The sequence below is a fragment of the Bos grunniens genome, chromosome 12 (genome assembly GCF_055505025.1).
Source record: "Bos grunniens cultivar Pamir isolate PY7600 chromosome 12, Bosgru_T2T1.0, whole genome shotgun sequence".
Classification (NCBI taxonomy): Eukaryota; Metazoa; Chordata; class Mammalia; order Artiodactyla; family Bovidae; genus Bos; species Bos grunniens.
The window spans coordinates 18,585,734-18,599,077 of NC_141176.1; the positions used below are offsets into that span (position 1 = coordinate 18,585,734).

The 13,344-nt window shown below is 43.9% G+C and overlaps 1 protein-coding gene across 28 annotated transcripts in view; it reads right to left on the minus strand.

Annotated features, from left to right (window-relative positions):
* The window catches only part of RCBTB2 (RCC1 and BTB domain containing protein 2), a 43,436-nt gene extending 36,908 nt beyond the window's left edge, over positions 1-6,528 (minus strand). For 8 of the 28 annotated variants that reach the window (XR_015137921.1, XR_015137920.1, XR_015137919.1 and 5 more), the window contains exon 1: positions 6,060-6,471. Coding sequence is in view for 5 of the 28 variants with exons in the window: in XM_086329025.1 (XP_086185151.1) it covers positions 6,060-6,401 (342 nt within the window). In the remaining 23 variants the exon portion in view is untranslated. Of the gene's footprint in view, positions 1-61; positions 229-1,634; positions 1,691-6,049 lie in introns of those variants that run through there. The other 20 variants (XM_086329047.1, XM_086329032.1, XM_086329030.1 and 17 more) reach the window with 8 other exon arrangements.
* Positions 6,529-13,344: the final 6,816 nt, after the last annotated feature.

The following is a 13,344-nucleotide window of genomic DNA, read 5'->3' on the forward strand; positions in this document are numbered from 1 at the left end:
TGGAATTTTAACATACTGATATTTTGCCTTGCAATATAAAAAGAAATAGAAGAATAAGTACCTTTTCCAGCCAGAAGCTCCTGCTACTGACATCTGCCTTCAGAGGTTCCAAACAAGACACTCAAGAGCCAATGTTCCAAGTTTTTTAAGAGTAATTTTCGTTTTTTCCGCCACACCACATGGCATGTGGGGTCTTAGCTCCCTGACCAGGAATCGAACCTGTGGCCCCTGCAGTGGAAGCACAGAGTCCTAACCGCTAGACCACCAGCGAATTCCCATAAGAGTAACTTCCAAAACCAAATATATATCAACTTAGGTAATCTTTTGCATGACATTTCCTACTTTGGCTGTTTCTCTTAAACTTGTATAGTTCAATAATTTATTTCTAAACTATCCCTGTTTGGGACAGATAACTCCTTTCTGTACATACTGTATTTTGAGAGTTTTATCTGTACTTTTAATAATAACACAGTTAAAGATCAGTGGACAGGACGACAGTCTTTCAGTAACTGAACACAATAAACATACTCATTCCTAATCCTCTTGAAGAACAGATCAAATAATTCATTTTTCTGTACAAAGCATATAATAAGCAATCTCTACATGTTATTACTGGTAATCAGTATTATTCAGTGTTTGTTAATATGGCAATGTGTCATATTACTTGATAATACCTCTGACCTAATTAATTAAACTGATAAATGGACATTCATTTGCCTAATTCATTCAACAGATATTGATTTAGTGCCTGCAGGAGGCACTAAATTGAAAGCAAATATGTAAAAAAATAAAAATAACATGGAGCAAAAGGATATCCAGCTCATAGCTGCCTGTGTCAATATTACCCCAACCCAGTAGTAAGCATGGGCCTTAAGCACTAATAAACTAGACACACTATCTATCAGAGAATGCATTTTCCATGGGAATTGTTATTGTGCAGTTAATTAGAAGCTCCTAAATGCCGGTACCTGTTCTCTAGAAGTGATCCCAGAAGAAAAATGAAAAATAAGAAAATTATTTTTTTGCAGAGAAAGCCTCAAAGCTCAGTTGGTAAAGAATCCGCCGGCAATGCAGGAGACCCTGGTTCGATTCCTGGGTCAGGAAGATCCCCTGGAGAAGGGAAAGGCTACCCACTCCAGTATTCTGGCCTGGAGAATTCCATGGAGAAGTCCATGGGGGTCACAAAGAGTTGGACACGACTGAGAATAAGCCCAGTGTCATACATTTTCAAAATTCAACTTCACAGTATGAAATCAACTCTAAAGCTATGCTGGAGAAACTTAATATATAAAAAAGTTTTCTTGCAATACAACGCTCAACGCTTTTTCAACAAATCTGCCTATCTGGGCAACACAGCTGATGATGCTTTTATAATCAAAGAAATAGGGCATGAAGGAAAACCAATGTCTTTTAGGACACCAGCATACAGCTTACAGAATCAGTGTGTTAATGAGCTCCAGACCAAGTAAATGTCAATGGAGTAATGATGGTGCCCACCTGCATGCTTACCTGAGCCCTTAAATGGTACGTCTTCTGAAAGTTAGAAGTAATATAAAAATGTATAAATGTAATATAAGATAATTAAACATGATCCCAATTATCCCTTGCCAAAAAGAATGGTAGGCATAACTTACCTCCACTTGAATGAGGTGTCATAAACCAATGACAGTAAGATCCCTCCTATAAAACTGCCAACTAAAGTGGGTCAATTATAGACAGGATGGACAAGACTGAAAAACTAAAGGCCCAACTAAAACCAAAGCACAACTTCAAAGGGAATGGTATTGCCACATGTTTAAGATAAACAGCAAAATGACTTATGAAACACAGAAACACAGTTGCCATTTTAATGATTTCACTGTAAACAGTTTCCAAATTTCACAAAGACTGATGAAGCAGATCTTCAATCCAAAGCAAAGTTGCATTTAGTTGGAAGAGATTACCGAGCTCATCAGCATTGATCTTTTCAGAGAAGCACAGCAAAAGTGCCACTTTCAAATATGAAAAATCATCAACATTAACTATACAAATATTTTTAGATTGCAGCTCAAGACGGTAAAGAATCTGCCCACAATGCAGGAGACCTGGGTTTGATCTCTGGGTCAGGAAGACCTCCTGGAGAAGGGAATGACTACCACTCCAGTATTCTTGCTTGGAGAATACCATGGAAAGAGGAACCAGAGTCGGACACAACTGAGCAACTAACACTTTTACTTTCACACACTAGCTAAAATGAACAGGTACTTGAGACATTTGTAAATCCATTTGAAATTTAGATCCTTATAGATCTAATATAATTTTTTTAAGCCCTTTAACATGCCTATTAAAAAGCATCCTGTTAAAGATCTCTGCCCCACAATGTAACTTTAACATGGCCTTCAACAAGGCCAACAACCCTTAGCCTTGGCTCATTTCCATTTGCAATTCACACTGTTCAGTCAAATACACTCAGCATAATACAGAATATATTATAATGTGATCACAATTCATGATTTACTCACATACTATCATCCACTGGTACATGTCAGCTCAAAATGTCTTCCATGGGGACATATACATACTAGATATGAGTTCAGGTTAGATCAGCAAGGCTGAGATATATAAAAAGTACACTCCAATGTCAGATTAATGCTGAAAAAAACTATTATGTCTTAAATTCCCTGGAGACTTTCATGTTAAGATGAGCTCGCCACGTGAATCAGACAAATGTCCCTTCTGAATAATGAAAGCAAGGAGGATCCTACCAGCCTTCCATTGAAGGACACTATGAATATCCCTTTCAGAGAAGGAAGTTTACCTGCTCCTTTTAAGTAAATATCCGCATTTAGGGCTGCCCTGGTGGCCCAGTGGTTAAGAATCCACTTGCCAATGCAGTGGACACAGGTTTGATCCCTGGTCCGGGAAGAGCCCACACGCCACGGGGCAACTCAGCCTGTGCGTCACAACTACTGAAGCCGGTGTGCCTAGCAAGAGAAACCACGGCCGTGAGAAGCCTGAGCACGGTAACAAAGAATAGCCTCTGCGCAACAGTGAAGACCTGTGCAGCCAAAAACAAACAAGCAAACGTATTAAAAAAAAAAACAAAACCTCATTCAGCCCTCCATGTTCAGCTTTGAACAGGAGTCCCTGATGTCACACTGCAACCCTGATCATTCCATTCCATAATTCCACTCCCTTTCAAAGAGATTCTCAAATCTTTCCTGGTCAATTCTGATTTACAGGAAGTCAATTTCAGTAAACCTCAAAGGTAACAGCATCCTAGGGGCATTTTAATTTCACTTTAGCCATGTGATAAATCCAAAATTAAATATGACAAACTCCTAGAGTCATCAGCAAATCCCCTGGGTACTCTACATTTATAGTTCTAGATTAATAGCTTTTGATGTTTAAACACAGTGTCTGTAATCCACTTAAGTAAAGGACCCAAAGGGAAAAACACTTCACTTTCTAAAACTGTTCCTCTCTATCAGCCTCTTTCTCTAAGCATCCTTTAATTATGTACTGCAATTTGGCCAGGCTTGTCTGGTTCATTGAGAAACCTCTAAGAGCAATAATTTAGTACCTTAAAGCATGACGTCATATCAGGTGACTCTGCAACACAGTTTCAAATAAAGAAAATCAATGACTACTCATACAAAACAACTTCACCTGGTCATCCATAGTCAGAGGGACATAAAGAAAACAACTGCAAAGTGCAGTAAAATGTGAAGAGAATACACATTTTTTCCTCCACCCATCTGCAGTATTTGTTTGGTTCATCTTATCCATTCAAGAGCCCACTCTCTTCATCTGATGTGCTGCATTAAACTGTAAAACCATGAATATTGTGAAGTTTTTGGAAAAGATTTTTTTTCACCTATCACAAAGGACAGTTACATTAGCCACAATGGACATGCTGTGGGGTCCCATGAAATACACAGTAGAGAATGGTGGGGAAAAAAAGTTTTCCCAGAAAGATAATTCAATTCTAAAAACCAGTTCTCCACCATGAATGTCACCTTCAGTCTATCCTTCAGACTTAGCATAACCACGCTGTTTAAAACTGCAACCCACATCTAAATTCTCACTTCCTTTTCTCTGCCCTCCTTTTTTTCATTTTTTTATAGCCCTTACAATTTTCTAGCACAATAAATAATTAAATCATTCTCTGCTAGAATTTAAGCTCCAGAGGAAAGAGATCTTTGTCTATTTTGTTCACTGACTTACTCTAAACACCTAAGACAATCTTATACAAACCAGTCACTCAGAAAATGTTTTTTGAATGAATGAATGAATTTACATTGCGGCTTCAGTATAAAATATTCTAGAGCTAAATACCAATTTCATGTGCACAGTTAACAAAATCTACTGGGACTTCCCTTCTGGTCCAGTGGCTAGGACTCCATGCTTTCAATGAAGGGGGTCCATGTTCCATCCTTGTCAGGGAGCTACATCTCACACGCCTCCACTAAGAGATTACATTTTGCAACTAAAGATCTCACATGCAGCAACAAAGACAGACGATCCCAAGTGCCACAACCAAGACCCAGGGCAGACAAACTAATAAATAAATGTTAAAAAAAAAAAAAAAAGACAGTGATAGGTGCTACAAAGCCAAATAGAGGATTAAAAAAAAAAAGCCTAAGGGGATGGTGAGTGAGAGAAGTGCCTTTGTAGATGAGGTAGTCACCTTTGAAGTGATGGCAGTTAATTGGGTGCCATGCAGATTTGGGTAGAACGGTTAAGTGAACTTTGAGTATGGAGAAAATGCTGAGGATGGAGGCAGATTTGGTAAGTCCAGAAACAACAGTAAGGCCTGTGCAGAATGAGTGGAGTGTGCAAGAATGTGGTATCCATTACTTCTTCGTGCATGGGTGCTAAGTCCCTTCAGTCCTGTCAGACTCTGCGAACCTATGGACTGTAGCTAGCCAGGCTCCTCCTTCCATGGGATTCTCCAGGCAAGAATCCTGGAGTGGACTGCCATTTCCTTTTCCTTCCCCACCCAGAACCAGGGTCTCCTAGGTCTCCTGCACTGGCACATGGGTTCTTTACCACCAGCGCCACCTGGGAAGCCCCCTATTGCTTTTACCCACACTTAATACCGTGTATATCGCCTAACGCCCTGGAAAAGAGATTACATTTCACCTAGAGTACTCAGATTCTCTGATAGTAAATGCTTCTATTCCAGCCTCCAAACAGCTGTATCAGCACATCATATCAGATTACAAGGCACACAGCAATATTGTTAAAAATCATTTCAAGAACAGCCACAGGAGTCACGAAACTGACCTAGGTACTACTGCCCCGGAAGGTGCAAAGCCAAGTAGGAACGTAGTACTAGAAAGGTGTGAAGCTAGGAGGCTCAGTGAACATCAAACAGTGACTGTCACTTCCTAGTTAGGGGGAAAGATCTTCGTGGCAAAGCACTGTTTGAGAACTCTACTCCCTTTTACTCAGCTCTGACAAAGATTAAGTCGCCAAGCGCAGTACCAGTCAGTTCTTCGACATGCGTTTTGTTACAGTCCTGGGCTCGAACTGTTCAGACATATTATGTAATTTCCCAAAGAACAAAAAGCAAAAAGTTCCCTTTGAACTCGCCTTCCAACTCAGGAAGTTCTTTCTCCACCTGGGCGGAGCACTTGGAAAGTTTTTAGCGTCTCAAAAAATCTCTGCTTCCAGGGCAAGTATCTTCCAGCTTAAAATAAAGACTGAAGGCTATTTCTCCCCACCCCCCCAAAGCAGTTCCCAAACAGCTTGGCCTAGCTTTTAGTCAGACTTCCTGCACTATCCCTTGACCGAATGTTGAAGGCAAAGTGAGTTTAGCGCGCCGGTTCGGGCCCGGAAGCTGGGGGAAATAGAGATGTACAGGACGGGAACCCAAGATTGAGTGACGGAAACGAAAACCGCAGCTTCAAGGAGGTGCGGAGAGCGGGAAAGAAAGGCGAAGCCCCGAGGCAGTTGCCTCACCCGCGCTAGCCTAAAGAGAAAAAGCCTCCAGGCGGGTGACGAGCCCTGGCGAGACGCCACACGCGACCCTCCCGGGGCCGCGCCACTTCCGCTAGTGACTCACGCATGCGCACCTCACGCCGCCTCGGTCTGAGACCTGGGTCGGGGTACGATCCCAGGGCCGCGCGCCGTGCCACCGCCCGCGGCTGTGCGCACGCACGCCGACACCTGAGCCCCAGTACCGGGCAAGAGTGTCGCCCCCGAGCCCCGCGCCCAGGCCTCGCCGGAGGACTTGCGCACGCGCAGACACGCCTAAGCAAGCGGCCCCGGGCGGGGCTCTCGCCCCAGGGGCTACTCTCACAGCTGCCGCGCCCCGAGGTCGGGCAGCGGGGGGCGGGGAGAGGTGGCTTCCCGCTGTGGGGATCTGCGAGGGGCCGGATTCGAGCCCGGCACCCCCTCCTGACTTCCTGCGCCATCCCCTCTGCCCTTACCTCAACGCAGGCCCGAACCACATCCGCTTGGCCTCCCGGGTCGCCGTTACTGCTCGGTTGGGGGACCGGCGCAACAACCAGCTGGCGCCTCCCCCAGAAGCAGCCGGGCCTCGGCGGGATGCGCCCGGATGCCCGATCGCGGAGGGAAGAGGGGGGAGCGGACCCGAGGGGAGGGGAGGGGAGGGGGCCGGGCGATGGCGCCTCGCCCCTCCTCCCCGCTGCCCCCCTGCCGCCCCCGCCCCCGCCCCCTTTCTCGCCTGTGAAAGGACCCCTAGTACTGGGCACCGGTTACCCCGCTGTGTGCACCTCTGCCCTTTTCTCAGGGATTCCCCTGTGGACACACCCCACCTTCTCCAGGCTTCTGGTCCCCAAAGTCTTGGGAATTCGGAGATGCCTGACCCGGAAGGATGAGGCGCACAAAAGATGCTGGGGCAACCTCTTGTAGAGTCCCTCTCCCCAAGCCAGTGCTGGCTTTTCGACTGGTGGTCCCTCCATTAGGGAGTTCAGATCACTTCTACACACGGTTTCCCTGCTTTCCCTTCACTGCTGTGGGGCTGAAGTCCTGTACCTTTCTAATCCAAAGGCCGAAATAATGGGTGATGGGAGCTGAGGCGGTGACGTAGGTAGGTTAAGGTTACGTTGGGTCCTTTGGAACAACCGTGCTCTCCGTTTATTGATCTGCAGTCATTTCTTGTATTACACTGCACTTCTCTTGGTCTTCGTAGATTTTCGTAAAATGCATCACAGCTTTATGTGTGTGCTGTTAGTCGCTCAGTCGTTTCCGACTCTGCAACCCCATGGAGTGCAGCCGGCCAGGTTCCTCTGTCCATGGGATTCTCCAGGCAAGAATACTGGGGTGGGTTGCCATTCCCTTCTCCAGGGGATCTTCCCCACCCAAGGACTGAACCCCGGTCTCCTGCACTGCAGCCAGGTTCACAGCTTTATAATGTGCAATAATTTCTTCCACCTTTCTACAGTGACTTTGGGCCTAAGTGGGTTTTGGTATTGATGAAATGCGCTGTAACTGATGTTGTTAAGCTGTTCCTATGAAGTAAACTGGTTTCTTTTACACTGGTTTTTTAACACAGATTTTGAGGTAGGAGATAGATGGGCTCCAGGTTGGAAATTTACAATCAGTCACACTTCTGCTTACAATTTTTGAGATAAGGGATAGATGGGCTCCAGTTGAGGAATTCACAGCCAACAAAAACAGGATACATAGCTGCCGGGGACCAACCCCAGCTGATCCAGGGTATTCGAAGGAGAGACGGCCTAGGCGACTATTTATATGCTAATTAGAGATATAGAGAACAATAGAATGAAGATAGCTCAGTAGGAAAATTCAGTGGAGAAAAGAAGCTGAGTAGCTTGGTTTACGCGGGAGACCAATAAAACTTCAAGACAAGAAGTTTGCACCACTTACGTAGGCCGCAGGCGCCCTCTCGAATAGCGGAAGGTGTCTCACCCTAGACACCTTCTCGAGTGGGTCTTAGAAGCCCAGGCATAATTAGTAAGCGTGGTGGGTTCCGCGCTCCAGATGGAGACTCAGCTGGAAGTTAAAGGGAAGAATGACATGGGGAGACCAAGCGCTGGTGAACAAGGCCCATAGCTTTATTTTTAACAGGGGCTTTTATACCCTAAGTTACACATAGAGGATAATAGGGGATGCAAAGTCAGCAGTCTTTGGTTCTTATCAAAAACCAAGGTTTCTTTCCTGCAAATGTATCGTATACAAATGGTTTAGGTGATTTACATCATCTTCTGGCCAGAAGGCCTACTAACATTTTATGACTCTCGACAAGGACTTATCAACAAAGACATTTTCTCTAAGAGTAATTATTTCAAGGTTTGGCACCATCTTCCAAAGATAAAATTGCATTCCTATAGGGCGGATGTGTAATGGGTTTACAACAAAGAAAGAATTTATTACCTTAAGGGTCTAAAGTTACTAACACCAAGGCCACTACTTATTTTTTCTACATACCCACTATTAATTGATACATATTCAAGGATACAATTCAGGGGATGTGAAAACTTGGCAACAAGCATTGACTCATCAATGAAATCCTTTACTAGTTTATTCTGACAGTTTTTAACTCTCTGAGAGGCTCTAAGCTATTTGAATATCTTAAGCTTCCCATGCCTCTCGAGGCTGGGAGACTGTAAACAATCGTATGCATAGCTGCAGGAGTCCGGGTAAACTTGTCAGGCGAGTTAGAGAGCCATCAGAGGGGTTTGGATTTAAACACTCCTAATTGCCCAGGAACTTTATTAATTGGAGCTGTAAGTTAACTCTTTGACAGAGAGAGAGAGATGGTGGTAGGGGACAGCCCCCAGTAAAGTCAGAGGTGAGAGCACAAAGCAATAAAGTAGGCAGACTCTGGTTTTTTGGGGGGAAATGCTCGAGAATATCCGGGGGGACTCCTGAGGCTCGATCCCGCCTTTGCGTATGCCGAGCCTCCTTCCTCATGACCTTTGTCACGAGTGGAATGCCTCACCGGCTCCCCGCACATAGCCAGTCTTTGTCTCTCACCTCAGGGGAATAATCATTGCGAGGACAAAGAAAGGAAAAAAAAAAACCCTGTCTGATAAGGGAGACACTGCACATGTGCAGAAAGGCTCCTTGTAGTCAAAAGTCAGAGGCTAATGAGTCTTCAAGGCTATAATGAGCCTTGCTCCTCCCAGAAGCCTTCATTTCAGAAATCCATCTTGGCTAGGCTGCGCATGGTCACCCCAGGGAAGGGTCCTGAGACAAAATAACCAGAGAGGGGCAGAGCAACGTGACTGGTCTGAGACCCGGAAAACTGCCCCTTTATGAAACTGCCCCTTTATGAAGGATTTAAACTTCCCAAAGGCGTGATTCTTTCTCTCAGCTCTCCATGTACCTTTCCACATGTATTTTTCTTTTCAATAAACTTTTTAATTTACTCTTTACCTTCTGCCTCCTCATCTGAATTTGTTCTTGACTAGGCAGGCAAGACTAGGGACTTTTAGCCCTAACTCCTGGCTCCTGTGGTCCGGTGGTTAGGGCTCCCGGTTTGGGAAACTCAGACCTTGCTTCCAGCCACCGCTCACTGCTGTTTGCTTGCAAGCTGTCACTTACTGCTGCACACATCTGAAATGTTTGACACAGGTTCGAAGTTCAAATGATTTACCAAAAGCAGCATAGCCTCATGGAGTAATTGAGATTTCAACTCAGAATGACCATGTCAGTCTTTTGTGTGGTTTGGCTTTTGTCATATCATTGAAGAAGCATCATTCTGGAACATCTAACCACTTTTATGGCAGGTGCTATAGTTGGCAGGCATTACGTCTATCATCAGATCATAGTCCTCTGAGCCCCACGGGGCTTGCATTTATTTGATTTTATGGGATATGAGCTGAACAGAAGTGACGAAATTGCATAAGACAAAGTCCCCCCACCCCACCCCACCCCACCAAACAACTAATTATCCTTTGGCTTGCTTTTTTTGGGTGCACTGCTCAGCTTGTGGTATTTTAGTTCCCTGACCAGAGGTTGAACCCAGGCCCTGGCAGTGAGAGCCCAACATCCTAACCACATTCCATGCCCTGGAATGATGGGGAGTTCCCCCTTTTGGCCTTTTGATATAAACTAATAAAACTGTAAGTGAAAGTTCAGCTTGGAATTTTTATTTGAAAAGGATAATCAAAAGGAACTCCTTCAAGAGTGTTTATCTAAGGGGGAGGGTGGCCAGATGAGGTGGGGTTATCACTTAAACTTACCTTCCTTATACAATTACTTGTGATGTTTCTATCTCACTAGATTGTGAAACTCTTGAGGGCATAAGAAAGAAAGAAAATGAAGTTGCTCAGTCGTGTCCAATTCTTTGCAACCCCATGGACTGTAGCCCACAAAGCTCCTCCATCCATGGAATTTTCCAGCAAGAGTACTGGAGTGGATTGCTATTTCCTTCTCCAGGGGATCTTCCTGACTTAGGGATCAAACCCAGGTTTCCTTCACTGCAGGGAAATGCTTCACCGTCTGAGCCACCAGAGAAGCACCCTTGAGGGGATAGATCTTGCCTTATTATGTATGTATCATAAAATGCTTAAGAATTGTTTGTGGAATCAAATTAACCTTGATTATGTGCCTTTTACTTCTCTGTAGCTCAAACGGTAAAGAATCTTCCTGCAAGGCAGGAGACCAGGGTTTGATCCCTGAGTTGGGAAAGTTCCTCTGGAGAAGGGAATGGCAATCCACTCCAGTATTCTTGCCTGGAGAATTCCATGGATGGAGAAGGCTGGCAGGCTACAGTTCATGGGGTCCCAAAGAGTCAGACACGACTGAGTGACTAACACAGTATGTGCCTTTGGGTCCTCAAATATGCTTTGCTACTACATGAAAAGACCTAAACATAAACGTGAATCCATAGTCTACTTTCATTTGGGATGGTTTGTGCCAGTTCTCCTGGACCTGATAGCCTGGTTAGACACACCTCTTAAGTGTTCAGTTCAGTTCAGTTGCTCAGTCGTGTCCAAGTCTTTGCGACCCCATGGACTTCAGCAAACCAGGCTTCCCTGTCCATCACCAACTTCTGGAGCTTACTCAGACTCATGTCCATCAAGTCGGTGATGTCATCCAACCATCTCATCCTCTGTCGTCCCCTTCTTCTCCTGCCTTCGATCTTTCCCAGCATCAGGGTCTTTTCCAATGAGTCAGTTCTTCCATCTGGTGGCCAAAGTATTAGAGTTTCAGCTTCAGCATCAGTCCTTCCAATGAATATTCAGGACTGATTTCCTTTACTATTGATTGGTTGGGTCTCCTTACAGTCCGAAGGACTCTCAAGAGCCTTCTCCAACACCACAGTTCAAAAGCATCAATTCTTCAGTGCTCAGCTTTGTTTATAGTCCAACTCTCACATTCATACATGACTACTGGAAAAACCATAGCCTTGGCTAAATGGACCTTTGTTGGCAAAGTTATGTCTTTGCTTTTTAGTATGGTGTCTAGGTTGGTCATAGCTTTTCTTCCAAGGAGCAATTGTCTTTTAATTTCGTGGCTGCAGTCACCATCTGCAGTGATTTTGGAGCCCAAAAAACTAAAGTCTCTCACTGTTTATATTATTTCCCCATCTATTTGCCATGAAGTGTTGGGACTGGATGCCATGGTCTTAGTTTTCTGAATGTTGAGTTTTAAACCAACTTTTTCACTCTCCTCTTTCACTTTCATCAAGAGGCTATTTGGTTCTTCTTTGCTTTCTGCCATAAAGGTGATATCATCTGCATATCTGAGGTTATTGATATTTCTCCTGGCAATCTTGATTCCAGCTTGTGTTTCATCTAGCCTGGTATTTCACATGATGTACTCTGCATATAAGTTAAATAAGCAGGATGACAATATACAGCCTTGATGTACTCCTTTCCCAATTTGGAACCAGTCTGTTGTTCCATGTCCAGTTTTAACTGTTGCTTCTTAACCTGCATATAGATTTCTCAGGAGGCAGGTCAGATGGTCTGGTATTCCCATCTCTTGAAGAATTTTCCACAGTTTGTAGTGATCCACAAAGTCAAAGGCTTTGGCATAGTCTTAAGTGTGATTGATACTAATCCGAAAAGGCTTTAAGTCACATTTTGTTTTTGTTTTTTTTTAATACCTGGTCAACCAGTTTTCTCCCTCCTGCTTTCCTTGTCGCATATTACCGTAACACGGAGTCTTCATTAAAAATCACTTATTTTTCTGTTCAGGAAAGGACTTTTCCTTTGATCACCACCAAAGCTAAAATTCATCATTAAACAAGTTTAGAGTTGATTCATGAAACAGGAATTCTTTGTTACTCAAACACTCGCCGTTTCCTGCCTCTTTATGCCTGTATCCATACTATATTTAAGGCATTTAAAGGGATTCAGGGACTTCCCAGGTGGCACTAATGGTAAAGACCCACCTGCTAGTGCGGTAGACTTGATTAGCAGTAGGTTCGCGATCCCTGGGTGGGAAAGATAGCCTGGAGGAGGGCTTGGCAACCCACTCCAGTATTCTTGCCGGGAGAATCCCCACGGACAGAGGAGCCTGGCGGGCTACAGTCCATAGGGTCGCAAAGAGTCGGACATGACTGAAGCAACTTAGCACACATGCAAGGGATTTGAGTCACTGTTTAGAAAGCAAAGTTATAAAATTAAAAAAAAACTTTCATACGGAATGTCATACAGAATTTACAAATCAACCTATATAACAATCCTTTCTCTGCAGAAATAATACTGCTGACAAATTAGTAACTAATTTTTAAAAGATAAGGTATTTTTAAAATAAGATACATATATCTTTAAAGTCCTGAAGATTTTAGTCCTGAGATTATTCCTAAATGATGAAAAAATAAAAGACAGTATATAGTAGAGACCGTCTGTGATTTCAGCACTGAAATATATTGCTAATGGGGAATTTGATGTTAAGATGAGATTACTGCAAGAATGATTAGAACAGAGGATGCAAGCAAGTGTTGATTATAGAATATATTCCTAGAATATAAAGTAGGAACTTTCCTGCAACAAATCTGACACATAGAGCAGTTGGATTGCGGAAAGAAATTGTTAGAATACCTCTATTTTTGTCTAAATTAAGAACTCAAACTTTTTTTTTTAACTTTACATAACTGTATTAGTTTCGCCAAATATCAAAATGAATCCATCACAGGTATACATGTGCTCCCCATCCTGAACCCTCCTCCCTCCTCCCTCCCCATACCATCCCTCTAGGTCATCCCAGTGCACTAGCCCCAAGCATCCAGTATCGTGCATTGAACCTGGACTGGCATCTCGTTTCATACATGATATTTTACATGTTTCAATGCCATTCTCCCAAATCTTCCCACCCTCTCCCCCTCCCCCAGAGTCCATAAGACTGTTCCATACATCAGTGTCTCTTTTGCTGTCTCGTACACAGGGTTATTGTTATCGTCTTAAAAAATTCCAT